Here is a 13,233-nt window from a genome sequence, read left to right on the forward strand (position 1 = left end):
TTTTTGCAGGGGGTGTTGTAAAGCTTAATGCAGTTGTATTCCAGCCACTAGGGGGTACTCTGGTGAAGCCCATGGGAAATAAAGAAATATAGTTTAAGTGAATTGGGTAGAGGAAGAATAAGAAACAAAAAAAAGGACTGTAAACTGCTGTTACATGCTGACATGAAGTAAACCATACCTTTCGTGTTGTAGTTTATATTATAAGCTCATAGAAAGGGTAACACAAACAAACTCACAAATGATTGGTTGACAATAGAGCCTCCCACAATGCCTCCCACAATGCAGGATGAAGTTGGTGAGAGGACCTGCAGAAATTTGCAGTCAAAGCTTAATGACCTTTGATCACAAAAGTTAATGTAGTCAACGAAAGTCTGTGTATTCTCATAATGAAAGGTGAAAGGTGACAAAATGTAAATGCTTTCAAGACTACGCTGAAACTGCAAGTAAAAATGTGCCTACATTTTTGCATAGATTCCTATTGATTTGTTCTGATACTGTACTTTCCAAGTGGAACACTCGGAGAAACGCTGTGCTATCTGAACGTAGCGAGTTAAAACGAACGTAGGTTATTTACGTAGAGATTCTTATTGGTTGATACTGGTACTTTCAAATGGGAAACTCAGAGACCATGTTCCCGAGTTGACTTGAACAAAGCATCAAACATGTACTATGTGACGCACACAACGTCATTTCTTGATAACCAAAATGGAGGACTACTCATCCAAGCAATCAGTTGAAAATCTTGACAATCCTCCTAACAGTCGGTTGTTTCTCGTAACAAGTCGATCAGTTTCAGATGATGTTATTCGAGAGAAATTTTCTGTATTTGGAGAGGTCCAAGGTGTATGGGTCGTTAAGGACAAACAGACGAAAGAATCGAAGGGGATCTCCTATGTTAAATTCGCGAAGTCTTCGGAAGCATGCACCGCCATGGAGGACATGCATGGAAAATGCCTGTTAGACGGAACGAAGCCCATTAAGGTTTGCATGCACATACATCTAAACTTTATATATGACCTCATCCTCCAAGTTTATAACATTCACTATTTATTTCCTTAAGTATTTAAAAAAAAATATTCCATGCTGGGCCCAGTTCACCGATAGCGATGGAATATAGTTTTAACGATGCACGTTTCCTGCAACTGCCCGAAACATCAAGCAGAGAAAATGGTCGCCACAGTGCTTCGTCGATGGTCAATACATATAGTATGGAAAGAAAGGGAGCGCTGTTCTCGGATCAGCTTTCTCCGTTCAAATCTTTCCTCGAAGGTGCATCATGCAGAAATCGCTCCGCCATTTCCTGGTTGCATCTAATAGTTCGCAAACAATGTATGTCTAGAGAATCCATTGTACCATCTAAACCGCTGTGACATATTTTCAATAACCAGGGCCGGATGCAATTCCACAATACTTACATGATAGACATTAACTGAATTTTTTTTTAATACCACAAATTACCGAAATTAGTGGCTAATCTGACACGGAGAAATTGAGATCAATCTGGTCTTGAATTCAAACAAACAATAGCTCAGGAAAATGACGCAACACAGATTGTACAATAGTAGGAAGGAAGGTTTGTGTGTGTGTGTGTGTGTGTGTGTACCAGTCAAAAGTTTGGACACCTACGCATTCTAGGGTAATTTTTTAAATATTTATTTTACTATTTTCTACATTGTAAAATAGGAGTGAAGACAACTGATAGAACACATATGGAATATGTAGTAACCCAAAAACATTTACACAAATCAAAATATATTTGAAATTCTTCAAAKTTAACACTCTTTGCCTTCACAGCTTTGCACAGTCTTGGCATTCTCTCAACCAGCTTCATGAGGTAGTCACCTGGAATGCATTTCAATTAACAGCTGTGCCTTAAGTTCATTTGTGGAATTTCTTTCCTACTTAATACATTTCAGCCAATCAGTTGTATTGTGACAAGTTAGGGGTGGAATACAGAATATAGCTTTATTTGGTAAAAGACCATGCCCATATTATGGCAAGAACAGCTCAAATAAGCAAAGAGAAACAACAGTTCATCATTACTTTAAGACATGAAGGTCATTCAATGTGAAAAAAAGAAAAAAAAACGTTGAATGTTTCTTCAAGTGCAATCGCAAAAACCATCAAGCGCTATGATGAAACTGGCTCTCATGAGGACCGCCACATGAAAGGAAGACCCAGAGTTACCTCTAATGCAAAGGATAAGTTCATTAGTTACCAGCCTCAGAAATGGCTGCCCAAATAAATGCTTCACAGAGTTAAAGTGAAACACATCTCAACATCAACTGTTCAGAGGAGACTGCATGAATCAGACCTTCATGGTCGAATTGCTGCAAAGGAACCATTACTTAAGAGACTTGCTTGGGCCAAGAAACACGAGCAATGGACATTAGACTAGTGGAAATCTGTTCTTTGGTCTAATGACTCCAATTTTGAGATTTTTGGTTCCAACCGCATTGTCTTTGTGAGACGCAGAGTAGGTGAACGGATGATCTCGTGTGGTTCCCACCGTGAAGCATGGAGGTGTGATGGTGTAGGGGTGCTTTGCTGGTGACACTGTCTGTGATTTATTTATAATTCAAGGCACACTAAACCACCATGACTACCACAGCATTTTGCAGCGATACACCATCCCATCTGGTTTGCGCTTAGTCCCACTATCATTTGTTTTTCAACAGGACAATGACCCAACACCTCCAGGCTGTATAAGGTATTTTTTACCAAGAAAGAGAGTGATGGAGTGCTGCATCAGATCTGGCCTCCCAATAACCTGACCTCAACCCAATTGAGATGGTTTGGGATGAGTTGGACTGCGGAGTGAATGAAAAGCAGCCAACAAGTGCTCCGCATATGTGGGAACTCCTTCAAGACTTTTGGAAAAGCATTCCTCATGAAGTAGGTTGAGGGAATGCCAAGAGTGTGCAGAGCTGTCAAGGCAAAGGGTGGCTATTTTTTAGAGAATATAAAATATATTGATTCAACACTTTTAGTTACTACATGATTCCATATGTGTTATTTCATGTTTTTATGTCTTAACTATTATTCTGCAATGTAGAAAATAGTACAAATAAAGAAAAACCTTCAATGAGTAGGTGTCAACTTTTGACTGGTACTTTTTATTTATTTAACCTTTTTAAGTTAGTTAAGAACAAATTCTTATTTACAATAACGACGTACACCAGCCAAACCCGGACGACGCTGGGCTAATTGTGCGCCGCCCTATGGGATTCCCAATCACGGCCAGTTGTGAAACAGTCTGGATTTGAACCAGGGTGTCTCCTCTAGCACTGAGATGCAGTGCCGTAGACTGCTGCGCCACTCGGGAGCCCGAGTGCCTTTTTAAAGTAAAGATTTACCCATTTTGAATGTAATATCGTTTTTGTACATCTCTGAATGTCGTTCTATCGATTCCCTGGGTCACTTCATGTTTTTATCTATATCTTAGCTATTGCCATTCGAGCAGGCAGAAATTTGGCCAGTGTGACGTAGCATTGCAATAAAGCCGCTCTCACCACACTGGAAGTTAATAGGATTTATTTAAATGTGTAATAGTTAAAAAAAAAAAAAAATACTTATTTACATAATTATTCAGACCCTTTGCTATGAGACTTGAAATTGAGCTCAGGTGCATCCTGTTTCCATTTATCATCCTTGAGATGTTTCTGCAACTTGATCGTGGTCCACCTGTTGATTTAGACATGATTTGGAAAGGCACACACCTGTCTATACAAGGTCCCACAGTTGACAGTGCATGTCAGAGCAAAAACCAAGCCATGAGGTCGAAGGAATTGACCGTAGAGCACCAAGACAGGATTATGTCAAGGAACAGATCTGGGGAAGGATACAAATTCTGCAGCATTGAAGGTCCCCAAAAACACAGTTTGGAACTACCAAGACTCGTCCTAGAGCTGGCAGAAATGATCAATCGAGGGAGAAGGGAGGTGACCAAGAACCCGATGGTCACTCTGACATAGCTGCTGATGGGAGAACCTTCCAGAAGGACAACCATCTCTGCAGCACTCCACCAATCTAATTGGGCCTTTATGGTAGAGTGGCCAGACGGAAGCCACTCCTCAGTAAAAGGCACAACAGCCCGCTTGGAGTTTGCCAAAAGGCACCTAAAGGACAATGACCATGAGAAACAAGATTCTATGGTCCGATGAAACCAAGATTGAATTCTTTGGCCTGAATGCCAAGCATCACATCTGGAGGAAAACTGGCACCATCCCTACGGTGATTCGTGGTGTTGGCAGCATCATGCTGTGGGGATGTTTTTCAGCAGCAGAGACTGGGAGATTAATCAGGATTGAGGCAAGTGGCGCTAAGTTCAGAGAGCCTTGAAGAAAACCTGCTCTCTAGCGCTCAGGACCTCAGACTGGGGCGAAGGTTCACCTTCCAACAGGACAACGACCATAATCACACAGCCAACACAACGCAGAAGTGGCTTTGGGACAAGTCTCGGGCTTGAACCCGATCGAGCATCTCTGGAGAGTCCTGAAAATAGCTTTGCAGCGACACTCCCCATCCAACCTGACAGAGCTTGAGAAGATCTGCAGAGAAGAATGGGAGAAACTCCACTAATACAGGTGTGCAAAGCTTGTAGCGTCATACCCAAGAAGACCTTAAGGCGGTAATCTCTGCCAAAGGTGCTTCAACAAAATACTGAGTAAAGGGTCTGAATATTTTTTCTAATATTGCAAAAATGTCAAACTGTTTTTGCTTTGTCATTATGGGGTGTTGTGTGTAGATTGAGGGGGAAAAAACAATTGAATCCATTTTAGAGTAAGGCTGTAATGTAAGAAATTGTGGAAAAAGTCAAGGGGTCTGAATACTTCCAAATGCACTATATACAGGTTATGCATTTTGACTGAATATGACCACTGTTTCAGGTGTTCATTGCCCAGTCAAGGTCCTCCGGTAGACACAGAGATGTGGAGGATGAAGAGCTCACCAGAATATTTGTAAAGATTCCCAAAACATTCACAGAAGAAGATCTGAAAGACACGTTCAAGGTACGAGGTCCATTGCATGCATTTTATCACTTGGTGAAATATTTCTGGCCAAAGTGACCACCCTTACATTTTAATAATTTAGCAGATGCTTGCTCAAGGGCAAATCGACACACATTGTCGGCTCGGGGATTTGAACCAGTAAACTTTCCGTTACTGGCTCAATGCTCTAAACACCTGCAGACCAATATAGATAATGCTCTTTTTTAAATATTTTTTTTGCTTGTAGGAGTATGGGGACATAGAATACTGTGTGATCATAAAGAATAAAACCACGGGGGAGAGCAAAGGCTTGGGATATGTGAGGTATCATAAGCCATCACAAGCAGCCATTGCCATTGAGAACTGTGATAGAGGTAAGCAGGCATCAGCCCTTTCATTGAAGCCTCAGAATGGATAAACTCAAGTTAAAACACTTTCCCTTTCAATGATTTCACTGTAGAATTTAATTTGTATCAATGTAACCCTTGTCTGTGCAACCAGCCTACAGGGCTGTTCTTGCTGAGCCCCGAAGCAAGAACTCATCTGCAGATAATGACTATCACAGCAGTGGCAGAGCAGAGCACATGTCAAGTGACCTGGGAATGAACCCCTATTCCTTTGGAGTGTGTATGTGAAGTACTTAATTCTGATTCAGAATGTCACCTTTGCTTTCATTTGCATTTGCTTTAATCTAGCTGTGGTCTGACATCTGTCTGTGATCCCTACCTGACAGCTGACCCTGGCAGTTATGCCGTAACTGACTACCGATCCAGTGACCTCATCACCAGGTGCCTAATGGTTTCCTCGAGAGCTAATGTTACTCAGGAGCAGATTTATGGCCTCTTTGACCTCATACCAGGGATGGATTACTGTGAGATGCAGCGGGATCATTGTGGGCTCAACAAAGGTATTATACATTGATAATTATGTATTTAATAAGGGAAGATGTGGTTAAATAAAACTTGAGTCACACATTGATTTATCAAGAGTAACACTTTAGACATTACTATAAAGACATCTATAAACTATGTTCATAATGCTTATAAGACATTCTAGAATAAGCCTACTCATTATTTTTGTTAATAAACATATTTTTTTTACATTCTTATGTAGTGTAACCATCAAAGATTAACGCTCCTAATTTTGTATTTAAATTGTTCACATTAATGTTGTTTATGATGTTGCTCATGATGATGCATGTAAAACATTTAACGCCCCCCCCAGGACATACTGTGATTCGCTACAACAACCTGGGCTCTGCCGTCTATGCCAAAGAGAAGCTGAATGGCTTTGAGTATCCCCCTGGAAACCGCCTCATCGTGGCCCACATAGAGGATGGAGAAGACAGGACCAGGTATAGACTTATCATGTGATGATACACTTAAAATGTGTCATGTCTTGATTTTTGTCTATCAATAATGATAATCGATTTATTTGAAAGTAATAAGCTTTAAAGCATGATCTTTAGGTTAAGTTGATCTTGATATTATTTGATTCATTGCTAAAGACCTACTCCAGCCATCCACTCACCCAATTTATGACATGATTTACCTGAGACTGGAAACTTTCGACGTCAGTTACTGGGCCATAGTTAGTTGTGTTTAGTTGTCGCCGATGTTGTCGAAAGATGGTGTAAGTTAGTTTAGTTTATTAGGATCCCCATTAGCTACTGCACATGCAGCAGCTACTCTTCCTGGGGTCCACAAACAAATACACGACAAAGTACAGTACAGTTATAGACAAGATATTACATAAAGTTATATCTGTACATGTATGTATATATGAAAGACACCAAGAGACAACAAAGACACAATTTACACTACATTTTAAGTTTGATCTCATTTAGTCGACTGGTTGATTGTTTGGTTGACTGAGATCTCTTTAGTTGAGCAATCGCAATTAAAAAACATTTTTCATAGTGCACAAGACACCTATCTGATTCGCGCCTGTCTCAGTGGACTTATCCATTGCGAAGGCCACGGGGATGGCACAGTCCATCACTCTAAGACATAAAATTGTATATGGTTATATTATGTAAAAAATAATGGTGCATCACTAATATGCCTAGTTAAATAAAGGTAAAACATATATATATATAATTATAATTTATAACATGCGCTTTCTCCCGCGTTAGATACTTTCGCTGTCTGTTGGTTCTAAAACATAATCTTCAGTGCACAGTAGAATTGGTGCCTTTCCCTATGTTGCTATGTGCATAATAACAAAGTTAACCAGCATATTGGGTTTGAGAACAATGCGGTGGAGGCGGCAGAGACGAGGAAACAGCCCTTGCCTTAGTCTAATTGTCTAAGAAAATTGAGAGAGGAAACTCCAAATGAGTTAGGCTATTGATTATAGACCTAACTGTTAAATACGCCTGGCTTTATGAATCATCCATATACAGTGCATTTGGCAAGTATTCAGACCCCTTTATTTTTTCCACATTTTTGTTAAGTTACAGCCTTATTTTAAAATGGTTTACATGGATCAATCTACACACAATATCCCATAATGACAAAGCAAAAACAGGTGTTTAGATTATTTTTGCAAATGTATAATTTTTTAAAAACAGATACCTTATTTACCAAAGGATTCAGACCCTTTGCTATGAAACTTGAAATTGAGCTCAGGTGCATCCTGTTTCCATTGCTCATCCTTGATGTTTCTACAACTTGAACGGAGTCCACCTGTGGTAAGTTCAATTGATTGGACGGGATTTGGAAAGGTCAGGGAGGTGACTAAGAACCGGGTGGTCACTCTTACAGAGCTCCAGACTTCCTCTGTTGGGATGGGAGAACCTTCCAGAAGGACAACCATCTCTGCAGCACTCCACCAATTAGGCCTTTATGGTAGAGTGGCCAGACGGAAGCCACTCCTCATTAAAAGGCACATGACAGCCCGCTTGGAGTTTGCCAAAAGGCACCTAAAGACTCAGACCATGAGAAACAAGATTCTCTGGTCTGATAAATCAATAAGAGTCAATCACCACCTTCCGGAGACACCTGAAACCCCACCTCTTTAAGGAATACCTAGGATAGGATAAAGTAATCCTTCTAACCCCCCCCCCCCTTAAAAGAGTTAGATGCACTATTGTAAAGTGGTTGTTCCACTGGATATCATAAGGTGAATGCACCAATTTGTAAGTCGCTCTGGATAAGAGCGTCTGCTAAATGACTTAAATGTAAAATGTAAATGATAAAACCAAGATTGAATTCTTGGTCCTGAATGCCAAGCGTTATGTCTGGAGGAAACCTAGCAGCATCCCTACAGTGAAGCATGGCAGTATCATGCTGTGGGGATGTTTTTCAGCGACAGGGACTGGGTGACTGCTCCGTTCTCTCGATCCTGAATAAAGTACAGAGATCCTTGATGAAAACCTGCTCTGGAGACCTGAAAAATAGCTGTGCAGCAACGCTCCCCATCCAACCTGACAGAGCTTGAGAAGAATGGGAGAAAATCCCCAAATACAGGTGTGCCAAACTTGTAGCGTCATACCCAAGAAGACTCGTGGCTGTAATCGCTGCCAAAAGTGCTTCAACAAAGTACTGAGTAAAGGGTCTGAATACTTACGTAAATTTGATATTATGATTATTTTTTAAATCTTTATACATTTGCATATTTCTTAACCTATTTTTGCTTTGTCATTATGGGATGTTGTGTGTAGATTGAGGGATAAAAAAATCTTTAATACTTTTTAGAATAAGGCTGTAACCTAACAATGTGGAAAAAGTCAAGGGGTCTGAATACTTTCAAAGGCACTGTATAAGTATAATATTGCAATTGACAGAGAGGACACCTTTGGCCATTAGTTTTATATATATTTTTTAGGGGGCAGTTTTTTTTCGGTCATTCGTTTTTGAGTTGTTCATATGCAAAATATTCGCATTTCAATGCGCCTAGTTATCAACTGTGTGTAGTGGGTCCATTCTGTCTTTCCCGCTCTTTATCTGCCCCCCTTTCCATTGTCTACCAAGCTGTCATATCGGTTTAGTCCACCAGGGACTTTTCGTTGCAGTATGTTGTAATCTATGTCTAACCAATTCTGTTTGTTGATGTAATTGTGTGGTTAGTAAATAAGTAATTAAGCCAATTTGTATATCACTGATTCAGAATTTATGCTAGGGTTCATGCAGATATCCAAGGAATTTGCGACATTCAGAATGAGACTGATAGAAGGTAAATATCAATTAATAACCAATTGATTGACTGAAATGTAAGAGCAATATATATCTTTAAGAGTTCATTTGGAAAACGAACTTGTCAAATAAACTTTTTCCGTGGTGCCCCAAGATTGCTGACGAGTTAATTGTTAACCTCTAACGAGTCACAAACCCGGATCCGGGATCACCCCCATCAAAAAAGCTGACTAGCATAGCCTAGCCTAAAGCCACAGGGATATCATATAATAAAATGTTCATGAAATCACAAGTCCAAGACACCAAATGAAAGATACACATCTTGTGAATCCAGCCATCATTTCTGATTTTTAAAATGTTTTACAGGGAAGACACAATATGTATTTCTATTAGCTAACCACCATAGCAAAAGACACAACTTTTTTTTCCCACCATTTTTTTCCTGCATAGGTAGCTATCACAAATTCGACCAAATAAAGATATAAATAGTCACTAACCAAGAAACAACTTCATCAGATGACAGTCTGATAACATATTTATTGTATAGCATATGTTTTGTTCGAAAAATGTGCATATTTCAGGTATAAATCATAGTTTTACATTGCAGCCACCATCACAACTCTCACCAAAGCAACTAGAATAACTACAGAGAGCAAACGTGAATTACCTAAATACTCATCATAAAACATTTATGAAAAATACACAGCGTACAGCAAATGAAAGACAAAGATCTTGTGAATCCAGCCAATATTTCAGATTCTTTAAGTGTTTTACAGCGAAAACACAATTTAGCATTATATTAGCTTACTACAATAGCCAACCACACAACAGCATTGATTCAAGCCAACAGTAGCGATAACGAATAAACCAGCAAAATATATTAATTTTTTCACTAACCTTCTCAAACTTCTTCAGATGACAGTCCTATAACATCATATTACACAATACATATATTGTTTGTTCGAAAATGTGCATATTTAGCGGCACAAATCGTGTTTATACAATGAGAATAGTAGCCAAGCTGCCAACAAAATGTCGGGAGAAATCTTGGGAGAGGCATCTAATCAATAACTAATCATAAACTTGACTAAAAAATACAGGTTGGACAGCAAATGAAAGATACATTAGTTCTTAATGCAACCGCTGTGTTAGATTTTTAAAATTAACGTTACTACGACATACAGCGTGCGTTAAAGCGAGACCGCACCGAAATTAATGGCGGAATAGTAGTGTAACATTTTTCAACAGAACAACGAATTAACATCATAAATAGTTCTTACTTTTTGATGAGCTTCCATCAGAATCTTGGGCAAGTTGTCCTTTGTCCAGAATAATCGTTGCTCCGGCTGTAGAATGTAGTCTTCAGCTTAGGAATTAGCAGCAAACATTAGCTATGTGGCCCAGACGTGTCCAACTCTTCATTACGCAGCACAAAGAAAATTCCGAAAATCGCAATATACTGATATAAAATGATATAACTCGGTTTAAAATAACTACATTATGACGTTTTTAACACCTATATCGAATAAAATCAGAGCCGGATATATCTAAGGCCTATAACGAGAGCTTTCCAGAATGCCATCCTGAGGTCTGTCTCGCGTCATGGCGAACGTTGAAAAGAGTGCACCCCACGTTCCAAGACCCTTTATATGGCCTCAGATCTGCCTAGCAACCCAATTCTCACTGCTTGCTGACATCTAGGGGAAGGCGTATGCAGTGCATGTCGACCAATAGAATACATGCAAATTAATAAACTGACCCTGGAACAGAGTGCACGATTTCAGATTTCTCACTTCCTGACAGGAAGTTTTCTCCAACTTGAGTTCTACTCACAGATATAATTCAAACGGTTTTAGAAACTAGAGAGTGTTTTCTATCCAATAGTAATAATAATATGCATATTGTACGAGCAAGAATTGAGTGAGGCAGTTTAATTTGGGAACGAATTTTTACAAAGTGAAAACAGCGCCCCCATAGACAAGAAGTTAAATGAGTAATTTAATCATCGTAATAGTTAAACAGTTAATCAATTTGATAAAACAATCGTCATCACATTAATGATAGCCAAGACACAACATAATTGATGCCCTGTGTGAGGAATCTAGGAGAATTCAGTTTATATGAAATTTGAAACCATAGGAGTTGTAGACAGGATTTGTCCACGTGTGTGTGTTGCCATTTGAACAAGATACATCTGGAGGTTGCCTCCATGTTGTTTCTCTGACATAGTCAGTGTAGTGATAAAATTTCTAGCGCTAGAATCCAATTATAGAAATAGAGCCAAACGTGCTATTTCTGTTTCTCGTGTTTTAGGAGCGAGTGATTCGGTCAGTATTAATTTCTAGAGCGAGTGCATAGATCCAGCAATGTTAGAAATTTGAGGATCGATCTGTTGATCGGGCCGGAGTATTATTTATCTGTCAATCGCGCTTAGACAGCGTGGATAGTCCACAGGCATCTCTCTTTATGTTACCGCGCGTTCCGGTAATATAGTGCTAGCAAAGAAGAATGCCGACTGGGTTGAATGTGAGACGTCACTAGTAAACCCCCTTCCCGTAGTGTAAAGGATCCTATGTTGGTTGTGCTTGAAAGTGAACAAAGTAGGATTAGCTTGCATGAGATGCTAAAGCTATCAAAGGGAGAGCAGACATTTTGTTTTTCCCCTTTATTCACACAGCAACATCGTATGCCTTAGAAAACGGAAGTTCCGCCGAATCGGGACTTCCGTTTGAATACAGCTTTCTGCGATCAGTGACCCCTGGGGGTGAAGAATCGCCAGTCATTAAAAAAATATATAATAATTTGTGTCACCACACGTTGTCTTACGTTTGTAACAAGGGGTCACACTTATGATATCCAGCCAATATTTACTGATTGGATATCGTTGTCTTCTTCAATTTAACTAAGAAACTAAAATTGTCAGACTTATATTTTCAGGTGGATTATTTGGATAAGGTCCAAACGGATTACTTCCAAAGAGACTATTTAAACGTTCCACATTAACCTAGTGACAGCATTGCTTTCAGGTTACAGTTAATTTCCAAATAGCCTATGATTAATTAATGATGATTAGTCAATTAAATTTGCTTTTGGAAATTCATTCACGTTCAACTCCCACATTACTGATCCAGTATTGATGGTTCATTAACGCATTTAAATAGATTAACATAGTCTTTGCAGTTTCCACCGTCTCAAAAAACGTACTTTATAAACATTATTTTAACATGTTTTTTTAATGTGCAAGCTATCAGAGGGGTGGTTCCCAGTCTCCCGCTAATTAGTGAACCCTCACCGATTGATCACTGACTTCAGCAGCGATACAAACCCTAACTATGCTATTAGTGGAAAGACAGCAGAAATTGCGAAAAACACTCTCCATAATCAATCATCAGACGCAGGCATTGTAAAGGTTCTCTCCACTTTAGCCTTTATGTATCGCCATCAAAGATTGGCATCGGTCTAGTTCCCCAGTGCTTAGCAGAAGCATGTGCAAAATATGGCTGATATGAAGGGACAGGTGGAGAGAACCGAGCAACTATCGACAAAAGCAGGAAATGAAAACATTCTGCTAGCTGAGGACCTGTGTTTTGAAAACTGAACAATTTAAAAGTAATTACTAATACTTGACGATGAACGAGCACAAACTGTAAAACAAAATCAAAAGTTTTCTACAGGAACAATTCGATTTAAATACGACGAAGTCCACGCTAAACTAGATAAATCTGTCGTTATCTACAAACAGGAGCGCGCAATTTGATAACATGCAGGCAGTTTTGATGAACGTTACTCAAAGCAATAATGTTCTAGTCCAAATGCTGCAAACCAAAGACTATCAGTTAAAACTTCTTTGGGATAGGGGGCGGTATTTTGACGTCCGGATGAAAAGCGTGTCCAAAGTAAACTGCCTGAAACTCAGGTCCAGAAGCTAAGATATGCATATCATTAGTAGATTTGGATAGTTTTAGAAATGTCAGTGTTTTCTGTTTGAATCATGTCTGTGAGTATAACAGAACTTATTTGGCAGGCGAAACCCTGAGGACAAACCATTCAGATTTTTGTTATTTAAGTCACTCTCTTTTCAATGAGTTTCATTGGGAATCTAGATT

The 13,233-nt window shown here is 39.4% G+C and overlaps 1 protein-coding gene across 3 annotated transcripts in view; it reads left to right on the plus strand.

Annotated features, from left to right (window-relative positions):
• The first annotated feature begins 329 nt into the window (after positions 1-329).
• LOC111971128 (RNA-binding protein 45) overlaps positions 330-13,233 on the plus strand; it is a 28,674-nt gene continuing 15,770 nt past the window's right edge. For all 3 annotated transcript variants that reach the window (XM_070445984.1, XM_023997922.2, XM_070445983.1), the window contains exons 1-6: positions 330-981; positions 4,890-5,012; positions 5,239-5,365; positions 5,493-5,618; positions 5,725-5,898; positions 6,216-6,345. In XM_070445984.1, the coding sequence (XP_070302085.1) occupies positions 706-981; positions 4,890-5,012; positions 5,239-5,365; positions 5,493-5,618; positions 5,725-5,898; positions 6,216-6,345 (956 nt within the window). In that variant the 5' untranslated portion in view covers positions 330-705. The remainder of the gene's footprint in view (positions 982-4,889; positions 5,013-5,238; positions 5,366-5,492; positions 5,619-5,724; positions 5,899-6,215; positions 6,346-13,233) is intronic.

The sequence above is a fragment of the Salvelinus sp. IW2-2015 genome, linkage group LG12 (assembly GCF_002910315.2).
Source record: "Salvelinus sp. IW2-2015 linkage group LG12, ASM291031v2, whole genome shotgun sequence".
Classification (NCBI taxonomy): Eukaryota; Metazoa; Chordata; class Actinopteri; order Salmoniformes; family Salmonidae; genus Salvelinus; species Salvelinus sp. IW2-2015.